The sequence below is a fragment of the Saccostrea cucullata genome, unplaced genomic scaffold (assembly GCF_032062105.1).
Source record: "Saccostrea cucullata isolate Sc308-1 unplaced genomic scaffold, CSIRO_AGI_Scuc_v1 ctg2351, whole genome shotgun sequence".
NCBI classification, from domain to species: domain Eukaryota; kingdom Metazoa; phylum Mollusca; class Bivalvia; order Ostreida; family Ostreidae; genus Saccostrea; species Saccostrea cuccullata.
Window position 1 is genome coordinate 216,432 of NW_026928083.1, and position 15,601 is coordinate 232,032.

General features: G+C 32.2%; 1 protein-coding gene across 1 annotated transcript; it reads left to right on the forward strand.

Moving 5' to 3' along the window:
• The first annotated feature begins 12,059 nt into the window (after positions 1-12,059).
• On the forward strand, positions 12,060-13,028 carry LOC134276341 (forkhead box protein J2-like). The gene has a single exon (XM_062758601.1). The coding sequence runs from the start codon at positions 12,060-12,062 to the stop codon at positions 13,026-13,028; it is 969 nt and encodes a 322-aa protein (XP_062614585.1).
• Positions 13,029-15,601: the final 2,573 nt, after the last annotated feature.

Genomic DNA, 15,601 nt, shown 5'->3' on the forward strand with positions numbered 1-15,601 from the left:
GTCGTGAAACTTACGTTGACAAAAGAGTTTCTTTAAGGGTAGACAACTCCCCCCCCCCCCCCCCCCAAAAAAAAGATGTTCTTTTCTATATACATTTATTTAATTATAAGCAGTACAAGAAGTATTCTTCTGATTCATGCACATGAAATCATAAACTAATAAAAAAAAAACACACAGTTTTAACGCTTCAAGTATAGCCAAAGTAGTCAGATCAAGATAAAAAGTTTTAATAAAAAGTCTTAGATATTGTCAGGCCAAATCTTTTAGTTTCTATGAACCTCGATGAGGTAGCCCTTTCCCAACCGACTGGGAAAAAAAAGTTCCAACTCAAAATTTTTTTAACCTACAGTACAAGAAGCAATTTTTTAATGCATTCTGGATATTAGATTTTGAAAATTAAGCATTGATCATGCAGTGATAAAATTTTCTAGGAAAGAAATTCTACCCACCAATCCGGCATTTATTTAATTCTTAGTCGTAAATGGCAAACACACATTACTTTAAAGTTACTGAACAAAAAAAAAAATAAAAAAAATAACCCCTCACCCATCACCACGATTTCGTATTGAATTAGATTTATGAGTTGGACAATATCCCTCCTTTTCGCTGAGATTATTTATGACCCCATACCCGCCCCCTTAAACAACATAACATGTACGCAAGTTAATTAAAGCCCCTGGAAAATAATATATACAGTGTATATAATATCCTTGAAAGTATAGCCATATACTGTACCAAGAAATAATGTTTTGGATACTATTATAATAGTATATAAATATGGCATTTCCCCCTCAATATAATAAACAAAAACATAAGATCTATATCAAGAAAAAATAAAATTTATGAACAGAATCATCCTACTTTTTCATCTTTGAATATATTGCTTTCCTTTTTTATTACGTTTAATTTTAAACAAATAAAGTCACAGTTTAAAAAAAAAACCTAAAATAATCTAAATTTACTACCCATAACTTTTTAAAATCGTCATATAAAGTTAGTTCATGGTATGTACATTTATTTTGTCAATTCAATATTTTAATATAAAACATAAACAAATTCCAATATCGTTACACAAAATTTTATTATATCGATAGTCATAAAATGAATGAAATAATCGGAATTAAAATTAAGAAATTAAAAATTGGAATTATTCGTTGTTAATGATCTTCAAATAAAATCTTTCAATTTTGTGATTGTACACCGAATGACTCAGTAAAAAAATGAGAAAAAGAAAATTTAAATAAATAAATTAATTTGTTTACTATAAAACTAATCATAATAATTTTTATTCGTTTTTTTTCTTTGAAAATAAAAAAAAGTTATACATCTCATGGCACATTGACAACGCATGCACCATGTATTTATTTAAGGAGAATACCTAGTCCTTGACACGGCCCCTGAAACCCCTTACTGACAATTTTACAAATCGTTATAAAAACTCCGTACGACGAGGTGCGGACGTCGGGGTGCTGTCACATGCTGGTTTCATGGACTGGGTCGTTACATTTCAACACAGGGGTGTCTCTGAACAGGTTTATTGAAAATAGTAAAGGAATCGTATAAAATCTTACCTACAGGTTTCAAAAATGAATTCTCCCAGGGTTATATATATTGAAAATAACTAATAATTAATTTATCTGATTGATTTTCCTTAATTGTTAAAGAAAGATTTCCAAGTCTACAAATTGGTAAGTCTTTACTTTGTCTTTTCACTTAATACAATGTTAATTAAAAAAATATTAATTAGGTTTAGTATTATAATACGATAAGTGAATTTGATGAAGGAAATCAAATCAAAAATACTTTGATAAAATAAAGAAACTAAAAAAAAAATAATAATTAATTATATAAATATATATTTCTAAATTTTTATATGCCAATAATTAATTTTATTGGAAAAATGTTTTCCACCCCCTCCAATTTTTCGTTTTTTTCCTGGTATAATTTTATCATGAATGCAAATTCTGTTAGACTAGTGTAAATTATATATTTTTATGATATACACATGAAAAGATAAATATTCTGCAGACACCCGGCCCGTGTAATGTTTAATAATTCAACTTCTTACGTGATTACGATTGTTAGGATGTTAATACATTTATTTAGTTCAATTTCCTAAATTTCAAAAATTCAATATATTTAAAGAACTATATGCGGTATATTGCATATACTTGCCCCCACAAAAGTTACATTTTGAAAACTTCATGAAATGTGCTGAATTCAATAAATTGTATGTGAAATATAAATTAACAGAACATATTATAGTTTCAAAGCAGTTTATTCACAATTTTTGTTTTTATGACGTCACAAACTAGTCCAATTTTAGAATTTTTTTCAGAAAGAGGACAAAATGGACAAAATTTCAAAAATTTTAGCTTTTAAATTTATAGAGCGCATGTTTGTTCAGGATTAATATTTACATATTTCATTGATATTATCATTCTACACATTATATCAAAATATTGATCCTGAACACACATGCGCTCGGTGACTTTTACTCAAAATATCGGCGAAATATGTACATTTTTCTGTAGAATTCATTTAAAACTGAAATTTACGTCATGTTTGTGACGTCATTACGTACATATGACGTCATTACTTATGAAAATATTCAGTGCTTTGTAGTCAGCATATACTCCCCTGTTTAAGAACTTAATTAAATATACCTCCATCAAAGTTTGATTTGGGGGGCAAATATTGGTTATTACCGAATAAAGTTCTTTGATATTTTAGTTCTTAAATCTAAATTTTCAAACAGGTTACAAAATTTTAACATAATTATTTAGATTTTTACCATAAATGTTTAAAATTCAAATGTAAAAAAAAAAAAAAAAAAAAAAACGATTATCTTAATTTAAACTCTTGAGTTTTTAATTCTCTTAGACTTATTCTTTTATTCTTGAGTAGTATTGTTTAAAACTGTTTAAGCAATACATGTATGAGCTGCAAATTTGATGTTGGAATTTAGTTGCAAAATTGTAAATAACTATTTCAATGACAGAAAAAATAACGTTAAGAAACTTATGTTGTTCATATTTGTGATGGAAAAACCTATTTATAAGCTTCTATTGAATCAAAATTACATTGTCGTCCTGTACAATAATGAATTCTTGTATAAAACTGTTTATTATATGATTGAATAATTTCCGTCTCTCTGATTGGCTGAGATCCAACTATGTTAGAAAAATACTACGTTGTATTGACCTGCACGTGACGTTCTAGGTGAATGCAAGGATTTATTTTCTCTACATTGATCTAAAAATAGATCAGGAAATTCCAAATTGATACAAATTGTTTTGGAAAGCTATTTAAACGACTATGACTTTTTTGTGTGACCGAATATATATTTTCGGGTGAGGGTGGTAAGAGGGAATGCAGGGAACCCCCTCCAACTCTTTTACTGAACAACAATTTTTACTTTCTGGCAGTCAGTTTTCCCTGATAATACTTCTTCCTTTCAAAATTTATCCCATAAAAAGACTGACATTATATATTTTTTCATGGCAACTAAAATTGATAAAAAAAAATTGATACGACTGGTAAGGTTTATTTACATTTTGCTTCGATTTCTCTCTTGTATTGGCTTGCAAACAAGTAATGAGCTGTATCATTTTATCAGTGAATCATATAATAAAACAATTATTAATTTTCGGGGTTCTCACCATACTGCTGCTGCTATTATGTCTGTCAATAAAAAAAAACTTTGGTATTAAACATGTTTGTTTTAAACATACATTCTTCAAATGATAAATATATAATATAGTCTTTATGAATAAATTGACTCTACCATGCAGAATTTAATTCAATAAATTCAATTGATAAAACTTTTGAAATATACTTTTTTTAGTTACTTATGGTGTTTCCAGTTTTTCACAATATACTTTTCTGTGTAATGTGTTGATTAACGATTCAATCGGACAACCTTCATATACATATTGAAAAATATATTAAATTCAAGATTATGTAACTCTTTTCCCTGAAGAAGTAGGCATTTTTTAATATTAATTTTTAGTTCAAGGATGGATTCTTGTGTTTTCTTGCTAAATGTTATATTCAAAGTATATTTAGATGAAAGAGATTTAAAATATTGTATTTATCTTTCCTCAACACAATTGTACAAGTAGAATGGGAAGTGTGAAAACTGGGTTTGAAATATAACAGGGGCGAAATGGCATATAAATAGTGGTGTAAAATTAATAGTTAGGGAATCAGTTTAAAAATATATCAAACCATAAAAAATAATCATAAACATCTTCATACAGATGTACTTCATTTCAATTCTCACTGATGTACATGTAAGAGGTACATGTTTACATATATGGAAAATGACAAAATGACAAAATGTGTTTATGAAACACTGATGCCCCCGTATTTACAACATAGTGAAGATTAAACTTTTCTTAAATTCAAATTTAATATTATATTGGTACCCAAAGAAGGGTCCCCTAGCTGGAAATACAACTGTCATGTGAAATATGAAAGCCTTATCATCATTTGTTCCCAAGTTATGACCAGCTTAAAGTTCATAAGTACAGAAATCTTTAATATCAAGGCCAGGAGGTCAAGGCTATTGATATCCAACTTAAGGTCTTGCCACAAAAAATACATATGTGAAGTATGAAAGCCCTAGTCATTACTGTTTAAAAATTATTGCTAAGGTTAACATTTTTATATTTAATGTTCGATAATATCAAAGGTCAAGGTCAAAATGTATTTTCTGTAGCAAGAACTTTTATTAGATTTCAAGAACCTTGGCCTTTTGACCTTGATATTGGAGATTTCTGTACTAGTGAAAAAAATTAACCGTACTTTTGCCATAACTTTTGAACAGAAAGGGGTAGAGCTTTCATACTTCATACATTTAATTCTTGTAAGAAGACCCTTCATTGGATACCAAGAACTTTGATCCTTCGACATTGACCATGGAGTTTGACATACTTTAAAAAAAAAGAAACCTTGACCATATCTTTTAAAGGGTTAGAGCTAGTGCTTTTTTTATACTTTATTTATTGTGACAAGAATTTTCATTTGATATTGAGACCTTTGACCCTTTGACCTTGTCCTTGGAGTTTGACCTACTTTTAGAACCTTAGCCATAACTTTTGAACCGTGAGTGCTAGGGCTTCCATACTTCACATATTTATTCTTTGTAGTAAGACCGTTAATTGGAAACCAATATCCTTTAACTTTTGACCTTGACCATAGAGATTTTCTTGCTTATGTAAAACTTTGATCTTGGCAATAACTTTTGACCGGTTAGAGCTAAGGTTTTCATACTACACATATGTATTATTTCTGGCAAAACCTTTTATTGGATACCAATAACCTTGACATTTAAACATTGACCATAGAGATTTCCGGACTTATGTAGAAACATTAATCTTGGCAATAACTTTTTTACGGTTAGGGCTAGGACTTCCTTTTGACCTTGATCTTGAAGAGTTCTGTACTTATGAAAAAACCTGACCATAACTTGGGAACAGATGGTGATAGGGCTTTTATATTTCACAATTGTTTTCTGTCAGGAGACCATACTTGGGTACCAATATATTAAATTTGCATTTACGAAAGTTTAATCTTCACTCTGTTGCCATACGGGGGGCATCAGTGTTTCACAGACACATCTTGTTTTCTTATATTCTAAAAAAAATTATATAGAATTAGTATTACATCTTTCCAGCACAACAATTTTTGATATTCATATAGTATATCAATTTTTTTATTTTGAATAAATTGATTGTTCCCATGACCTCAATGCATTCTTTATTAATTACTTACTGCTCGGATAATTATATTTTTGAAAATTTCTCCTGGTAAAACCTTTTTCTACTCTAAACTGCTTTGAAGTAGTTTCAGAGTATTTAATACAGGATGGATATTTGAGGTTAGAAAATTATGTCCTTGGGTAGGATACCTTAAGGATCGAGGGAAGACTGTATATGTCCCCGTAAACGAAGTTCGTCTGTCTAGCTGTCTGTCTAATAACTGTATGTTTGTCTGCAAAAATTTTACCTTAAGTTATGGCTTTCATATTTCACATATGACAAGACCTTTCCATGGGTACCACAAAATTTGACCTTTTGAACTTGACCTTGGAGATTGACCTACTTTTATACAAATAATTTCAAAGTTTTACTTATGCGCATCTTTTGAAAAGTAGTACTTCATATATGCATTTTGTTTGGAAAGACTTTTCATTGAGTACAAACAACTTTAACCTTTTGACCTTGACCTTGGAGATTTCCCTACTTATGGAAAAACTTTAACTTGGCCATAACTTTTTAACGTTAAGGGCTAGGGCTTTCATACTTCTCACATATAATCCTTGTGAAAAGTCCTTTCATTGGATAGAACTTTGACCCTTTGACCTTGGAATTTGACCTATTTTTAAAATACAACTTTGAACATAATTTTTAAAGGATTAGGACTAGGGTTTTCATACTTAATATATTTAATTCTTGTGACAAGACCTTTCATTTGATATAAAGAACCTTGACCCTTTGACCATGACTTAGGAGTTTGACCAATTTTTACACAAACAAGATGTATTTGTGAAACACTATGCGCCCGGCGACAACAAAATAACAAAAATCTATTTTTAGCATATAGGTCACAGTCAAGGTCACAATTTCATTGATATTAATGTTGTTTGAAAGAAATTTTGTTGTGGAGTATGCATACCAAATATGAAGTCTATGTCTTCGAAAATATCTATTTTTTTAGCATTAAGGTCACAGTCAAGGTCACAAGGTCAACGACTTTGGTGTCATTTGTATGAGCTTTATCAGTAAAGTATGCATACCAAGTTTGAAGTCTCTATCTCCTTTGTTTTCCTAAGTTATGGAAAAAGTTTGAAAAAGCTATTTTGAATCTTTAACAGTATAATAAGAACCGGTGACCATTTAACATAGTAAACAGACCCTTTATTATATTAAACACACCTTGTATTCTGTGCGCTTCGCCCTTTAACAAGGAGTGGTGACCATTTAACATAAAGAACCGACCAAATTTTATTGAACGCACCATGTATTATGTGCGCTTCACCCTTTATTTTCACCCTTGATTTTTATGCGCCCCGATCGATAGATCCGAGGCGTATATTGTTTTTGTCCTGTCTCTTTATCTGTTTATCTGTCTGTCTGCTGAACCTGAACTTTAACCTTCGCCATAACTTTTGAATCTTGAAATATAGAGACTTCATGTTTGGTATGCATACTCCTCTAATAAAGTTCTTTTATAAGACAACAAGTTCAGAGACCTTGACTGTGACCTACATGCTAAAAATAGCTTTTTCAAACTTTTGCCATAACTTAGGAAAACATAGGAGATAGAGACTTCAAACTTGGTATGCATACTTTACTGATACAGCTCATACAAATGACACCAAAGTCATTGACCTTGTGACCTTGACTGTGACCTTGACTTGACCTTAATGCTGAAAATAGATATTTTTGAAGACATAGACTTCATATTTGGTATGCATACTCCACAACAAAATTTCTTTCAAACAACATTAATATCAATGAAATTGTGACCTTGACTGTGACCTATATGCTAAAAATAGATTTTTGTTATTTTGTTGTCGCCGGGCGCATAGTGTTTCACAAATACATCTTGTTTGTGTAAAAATTGGTCAAACTCCTAAGTCATGGTCAAAGGGTCAAGGTTCTTTATATCAAATGAAAGGTCTTGTCACAAGAATTAAATATATTAAGTATGAAAACCCTAGTCCTAATCCTTTAAAATTATGTTCAAAGTTGTATTTTAAAAATAGGTCAAATTCCAAGGTCAAAGGGTCAAAGTTCTATCCAATGAAAGGACTTTTCACAAGGATTATATGTGAGAAGTATGAAAGCCCTAGCCCTTAACGTTAAAAAGTTATGGCCAAGGTTAAAGTTTTTCCATAAGTAGGGAAATCTCCAAGGTCAAGGTCAAAAGGTTAAAGTTGTTTGTACTCAATGAAAAGTCTTTCCAAACAAAATGCATATATGAAGTACTACTTTTCAAAAGATGCGCATAAGTAAAACTTTGAAATTATTTGTGTAAAAGTAGGTCAATCTCCAAGGTCAAGTTCAAAAGGTCAAATTTTGTGGTACCCATGGAAAGGTCTTGTCATATGTGAAATATGAAAGCCATAACTTAAGGTAAAATTTTTGCAGACAAACATACAGTTATTAGACAGACAGCTAGACAGACGAACTTCGTTTACGGGGACATATACAGTCTTCCCTCGATCCTTAAGGTATCCTACCCAAGGACATAATTTTCTAACCTCAAATATCCATCCTGTATTAAATACTCTGAAACTACTTCAAAGCAGTTTAGAGTAGAAAAAGGTTTTACCAGGAGAAATTTTCAAAAATATAATTATCCGAGCAGTAAGTAATTAATAAAGAATGCATTGAGGTCATGGGAACAATCAATTTATTCAAAATAAAAAAATTGATATACTATATGAATATCAAAAATTGTTGTGCTGGAAAGATGTATTACTAATTTTATATAATTTTTTTAGAATATAACAAAACAAGATGTGTCTGTGAAACACTGATGCCCCCCGTATGGCAACAGAGTGAAGATTAAACTTTCGTAAATGCAAATTTAATATATTGGTACCCAAGTATGGTCTCCTGACAGAAAACAATTGTGAAATATAAAAGCCCTATCACCATCTGTTCCCAAGTTATGGTCAGTACTTTTTCATAAGTACAGAACTCTTCAAGATCAAGGTCAAAAGGAAGTCCTAGCCCTAACCGTGAAAAAGTTATTGCCAAGATTAATGTTTCTACATAAGTCCGGAAATCTCTATGGTCAATGTTTAAATGTCAAGGTTATTGGTATCCAATAAAAGTTATGTACCATTATGTACCATGCCTTAAGGCAGCTATGGCGTTCCATAATATTTTCAGCAAACAATTAAACTATATATATTGATCAACTATATCACTAAAAAAGATATAAAATATTTCTAATCTGCATCTAGGAAAAGCATAGTCTTCTTACCGACGTGTGTTTGCAATAACCCCGGTAGATATAACACTCCCTATACTCCTGATACAGTGCAACTCTTAAAAGTATGATGGGCAACCCTGTAATTTTTTTCTCGCATCAAATAGCAGCAATTGTTCAACATCATCAAGGAAACATCCATCCCAAACCATAAAACAATATTCAAAGTAGTGAATGGTCTGATAAAATTATGTACACTTTATAATTAAATTGTTTAGATTTTCAAAACAGTTGAGAACTTGTTTGATATAAATGTCCTAGATGTTTATGAGAGATTTTTAATTCCAATCTACTTGTACATCATTGGAATTGTAGCTTAGGAAGATCTTAATGTAATGAATAATGCTTTTTGTTTTGAATGGGTTGCATGTTCTAAACATTGCAACAAAAAATGAACAATTAAGTTATCATCTACAAACAATCAACAAAATGAAGGCATGTTTTCCGAAACAACATTTACCCCCAGTACATCAATCAAAAGGTAAAGGACAAAGAACTAATCCTTATGGAACTCCAGTATGTTTTAATAATAACTGATAACCAGATAAGAAGTTTTACAATACACTTCCTCAGCGCAGTAAATACATGTACGAGGGTCAAAAAGTTCGTAGATTTAACGTCTTATAATATCCAAATTTGGTTAATATATTTTAACAACAAATTCGAATAATTTGAAAAAGTGGAATATAAATGCATTTTCATATTTATAACAATTATTAAAAATAAATGTTCAATGACGTTGCTCCAGCAAATATCGGAGCAACGTCATTGAATATTTACTAAGTATTATTGAAAGAACGAGACGGGTTCTGTATCGTAGATACAAATTTGGGGCTGGAGACGAGTGCGCAGCACCCCCCAAATTTGTATACCTACGATACAGAATCCGTCGAGTTTTCTAAATGATTTGTGAAACGATCAATCAAAAATACCTTCCCCCATTTTTTTTTTCAAACAGGTGGCTCCCATCAGCCACGTACCTCCAATCACTTAAATTGACTCTACACTATGAATTTAGTGTTTCGGCGGTGTGAAACGAGGTATATTTTTATAAATTGATTTATGATGAAGAAATAATTTTCTTCATATTGTTGCAAATCCGCCTCATCAGGAGTTTATTTGCATTATGCATTTATGCATCTACACATAATAGAATAAATTATTTAATTGTTGAGGAGGTAAGAATATCACCTAAGTTTTTATTGCGTTTGTAGGGCACAATCTACAGAAATGAAATCTTTTACAGTCTTCATCCTTTGTAAGGATGTGCCAATATTTTATCAGTTTTCTTTTTAAATGTCGTATACAGGGGTTGTATTTTGTGACAAAAACAAGAAGAATTACTTTTTTCTTGATGTCACTTTTACTTTTCAGGGCTTTCTCTCTGCTATAATTAGCAAGTACATTTTGCATGTTAGATTTCTCACACCTGACAAATTGTCAGATGATGAGTATTTACTTTTGGCAAAAGGTCTAAAATTTGTACCTTCACCTATATGTCAAACAAGTGATGAGAGATTTTAATGAATTTGCCAGAAAATTAAAAAATAATTACATATTTCATGATACAGATAGTGACAACGATATATAACCTTTCCACATGAAAAGCGGAAACAACGAAATCCCCCCCCCATTTGTGATTTCAGATGTTAGTCTAAATTTTTAGAAATTGGCAGGCACGTAGCATCGTTTTTGAAAGTGTGTGGGGGGGGCAACCAGAGAAATTTTTTTTTTCTTACCTGGAAAAGTTGACAAGCAAAAAAAAAAAAAAACGAAAATTACTCGAAAATCCTATTTCGTGTGTGTGTGTGTGGGGGGGGGGGGGGGGGTAGTGGCCAACTTTTTCAAAGCCAACTTACTATCACTTCCAATTTTTTCCCTAAAATCCTTGATATCACTATACTATGTTATAAAGTGGGGGGGGGGCAACCATCCTATCAATGAACATTTACTATAGTAAAGGTTATGTTGGGGAAAAAAAGGGTAATGGATAAATAATATTACCTGATACAACAAGACTTAACGAGGTTGGCTGCTGAAACTTAAAGTTTATTTTTTTTGGTCAAATTTTTGTCTTTTAAGTTTCAACACTCATAGCTAAATTAAAAATCAAATCAATAAATGAGGGTCAATATACTACATAGGGACTTGATTAAAAGGCAAAAGCCATGTCGTTTAATTGAGCAAGTCACGGAGCAGCAAATAACAATAAAATTTTACTTTGCATTCGTGAAACGTCTTTAAACAAAATTCACCAGGAAATGTATGAAAATGTATGAAAAATAAGCCGTGTTTTTGTTTATGCCGTGTTTTTGTCCAATTTAAATAAACACAGTTAGGCTACACTGAGATACATCATTTTAAATTTTTCTTGCCTTGGTTATTAAAAATAGAAATTGCAAGAAAGCGACAAAACAAAGGGCCACCTTACTATAATTGCTGTTGCATAGCTCATGTGTTCAACTGTAAGCGCTAATAAGTTTTTTCTCTTCTTCTACAAACCAGTAGACTACAGTGTAGTCGGAGACTAGTTTCTATATAGAGATCAAAAGTTGTAGCCAGCTGTAGAACTTAGTTGATTGTAAGAACCAAACCTGATATATGTCAAACAGTAGTATTGTAGTCTTGTTTTTTCTTTATTTAAAAGATCAGATAAAAATAATAATGAGACACAACTTCATGATTATTCTATTTTTAAAATGTTAAAAGTAATAGACGCAAAAGTATCTACCTACATAACCTATATATTCTGTACAAAAACATCAAGTAAATGAATGTTACATGTATATACAATATATACGATAAAATTCTCTCAGATTTGTTGTCCCCCATTTTCACACCGGTGTATGAATCTAATTTTCACAACGTTTCATTTGGTTATTACTTATGAATGATATATGATATGACGTTCATATTTGACACAATAGACCATGAATTAGTGACATCCCATCCACTAAGACACCAAAGATAGGGGACTGCAATTCTTTAGGAAGGTCAATCTTAATCTACATTTTTCTTTTTCTAACCATTCTTTCTTTGAATTACAGAGAATGTCCGCCAGAGTCAGCACATCTCCTCCCTACACCATGTCCTCCATGATCATCTACGCCATCTGGTCCTCTCCTCAGAAGGCCATGACCTTGTCAGAGATCTGCCGTACCCTGGAGTCCATGTTTCACTTGTATGACGGCAACGACAGAGTCTGGTACGACAAAGTCCGCAACGCGCTCTCCAAGTACTCCCACTTCATTAAGATGGACCATCCCAGAAGTACCAGGGGAAAGCTGTGGACTGTGGATCTCGCTTTGGTTCCTCTGACGTCATTCCGGAAGCAGACGACAAAGAGAGATTCCTTCGATGATTGGCCGAATCACCTTCACCAGTATCTGGGAGTGCCTGAGATTGATCTCCGTGAAGTTGTGTCTACCGATGCCACCTCTGCTTGTGTTCAGCCTTCCAGTGTTGTGTCGTCTGGACTTAGTTTTGGCATCGACCGCATTCTCAACATGTCTCCTAAATCCACCAAACACTCACCTAAACCGTCAACGCCATGCGAAGATTTCAACACCAGCTGTGACTCTTTCTGTAGTGTGTTTGATTCAACATTTGAGGACAGTGATATGCTTTCACGTGATTCTGTTCATGAACTTTCTTACTCGTCCATAGAACGGTGCCGAGGATATTCCGATGCGTCATCATCACAAGATATACAAGACTTTGGTCACTCTACTCGGATCCTCTCCGACACAAGCATCGTCTCACTGGAAGTTCCCTGCTCACCCATTGAACCTGAACTCTCCCAAGAAGACATCTTCGCAGGCGTTGACGAACTTCAGTCTATGTTGGAACCAGATGACGTCATCGATTTCGCGCCAGCCGGGGACTTTGGTGTTGTATTACCAGCGGAGAGCCACAGCCTGTCCGCTTTGGAGTCGATCATGGACTTTGTCATTCCTACTCAGTGCTCGGGTGACCTCTTCTCGGAATTTGAGCCGTACCTACGGGATCTCAGCGACTAAGTGACTATTGCCTGATTGTTAACTATATAGTTTGTGATTATGACATAAACCTTGTTTTGATTGTTATTTATTTCATACAGAACAAAAAAAACTTGTTATCCTGTTATATTTCTTGTTATGCAAATGTATTTTTTGTAAATATCCATTACATGCAAATTAAACCTTTAAGAAAAGAAGTTGTTGTTTGTTTATGCAGTGTATTTAGTGTTTATTGAAACAGAAAAAGGTGGGAGAAAAAAAGACAGTCAAAAGCTCACTATTTTCCCTCATCTTTATCTGTTCAAATATCATGAAAGATAAAGAACGAGGTTGCATTTGATTGGCATTCGGCAGGAATATGGGCGTAATTGAAAAGTGAAAATTTTATCGACATGTCACATGAAATTTTAACATTTTTTTTTATTTATGGGGTTCCTGTGCAACGGGAAAGGAAATTGAGCTTTGATTTGCTAAAAGATAACTTGAAAATTGTCCAGATCAGACATTTGGCACAAAATGGTACATTTCTAAACATTTTCTATTTCTAGGTCTTTTCTCCATGATTTTGAAACGTTATTTGTGTGTATTTTAATTAAAAAAAACGAATACACATTTTTAAAAAAAATGGAGAGAAGGTCCAGAGACCACGAAAAATGAACTTTTCCCCAAAATATCCAAATGTTTGAATGTGGTGCTTCTTTGTCCTTTTTAAAACATGCGTATTTGTGAAGCGGTGATAGCTTAGTAAGTATAGGGCTACCAGTTGAGTGCGCTCGAAGGGGGTGTTTATTTTTATTTCATGCAAACAACCATTTAGTTTGTCAGTTTCGTTTTATGTACTGATGTATTAAAATTTTGAATTAGATAAATTTTGGTTCAGTTTGGTTCTCGAGCGAAATCAATTCCAATCTTCTATTCTATAACGTACATGTATACGTGCACGTATCATGCATCTATGTATTAAATATTTTAGGTGCTTATTTTTTTGTAAAACATTACTATGTTATAGTACCCCCTAGGAAAAACGGACGTATAAATGTTACAATCTCACAAGGTCTTTCAAACTAAATGAAAAAAAACACCTATGGACCACAGGCACTTGTTTCTGTAATAAATTTTTGCCCCGTAGTATAATAAGTAAAAGCTATATCCTATTGTATGGTAGTCTCGTTATTACTTCTTCATTCTTTGTAAGATAAACATAACCTATCTTGACCCCCCCCCCTCTCCCCATCTGGTACGTAAGAGTTAATGTGAACAGTAGTTAGTTTTTTATTGTTCTAAAAATGGCAAAATTATTTATAAAACACCGTTGATTTTGAAATTTGAAGAATACATTGACGCTTTGTATCAGATAAACTATCGAAACGATATTTCATGATTGAAGCATTCTATATGTGTAACTCTCTCTTACTTCTCCGACGAAATCTATGACAAGCTAAGGATAAAATCAGAGACTTCAAACTGCATCCAAAGATACTTTTCTCAAATAAAGTATTTAAAGGTGCATGGACACAGATTTAAATATTTCCCGTATAATATTACGACATGTATATTTTTATAGCATTACACAGAAAAATAAATTAAAAATCTCATTTCATTCAAAAGTTATTGAAAAGGTGAGTAGACTTTAACAATTAAACGCACCTGGTGAATCGTAAACATCAACAATAACAGAGCTCGTGCCCTGTTTACAAAAACTGTTTACGTATGTAACGGGTGTGATCGATTTGCTAAACTCTGTACACAACACTTAGCTCAGAATGACGATACATGTGAAGGAGTTTTGCTTTCTAACATTTCTAAATTCAAGGCTGAGCACTCAAATTTTCTAGATTAAAGTTTTAATATTTATCATAAATAGACAATAAGATTGCCATTTTGCCTATAAGTAAAGTTAAGATTTGTGAAAATGCAAGCATTATGATGTGTCAATCAAACCCTCCAAAAAAAATTAAGTTTGAAAAACTTTTAAATAAAATAAGATTTTTAATTTATTTTTGTTTGAAATGCTATTAATAATAATATACATGTAAGTTGTTAATATTATAAAGAAAATATCAACTTCAAATATGTGTACATGCACCTTTAAGAGTCATTCTCTGTAAAACTCAAATATTAGAATACAAAGCTGCTGTTCAAACGAATGTCCCTGATATACCTACTTTTTTGTTTAAAATTGTACTCAGATTTTTAGTTGAGAAAACCACCTTAAAGTGGTTTATGTTTCAGGGTGTGCGTGGCTATGGCGTGGTTATGGCAACCAGAATGAGCGGAATTTTGGTCATTTCGACCGTCATCCACCAATCCACGTGCTAGCTATATTGAAGCCCCGCTTCTTGTCTCTATTTGTTCCACCTTGTACATTGATCGAGAAAAAGAGAAAAAGTCGTAATATTATGAAGAAAATATCAACTTCAAAAATATCTATTGTAATTTTTTCTCGATAAAAAACATTGGAAATGTAAATATTTCTCCATCAATGTACTGGTTAATCGATAGGCGTGGTTTAAAACAGGGCGCGACAAATAGAGACAAGAAACGGGGTCTGTAGCACGTGGATTGGCGGAATTAATAGCATTTAATATAAGGAA

What these genes read in the sequence shown, in the direction of transcription:
- LOC134276341 (XM_062758601.1), top strand. Translation starts at nt 12,060, where the DNA reads ATGTCCGCCAGAGTCAGCACATCTCCTCCCTACACCATGTCCTCCATG.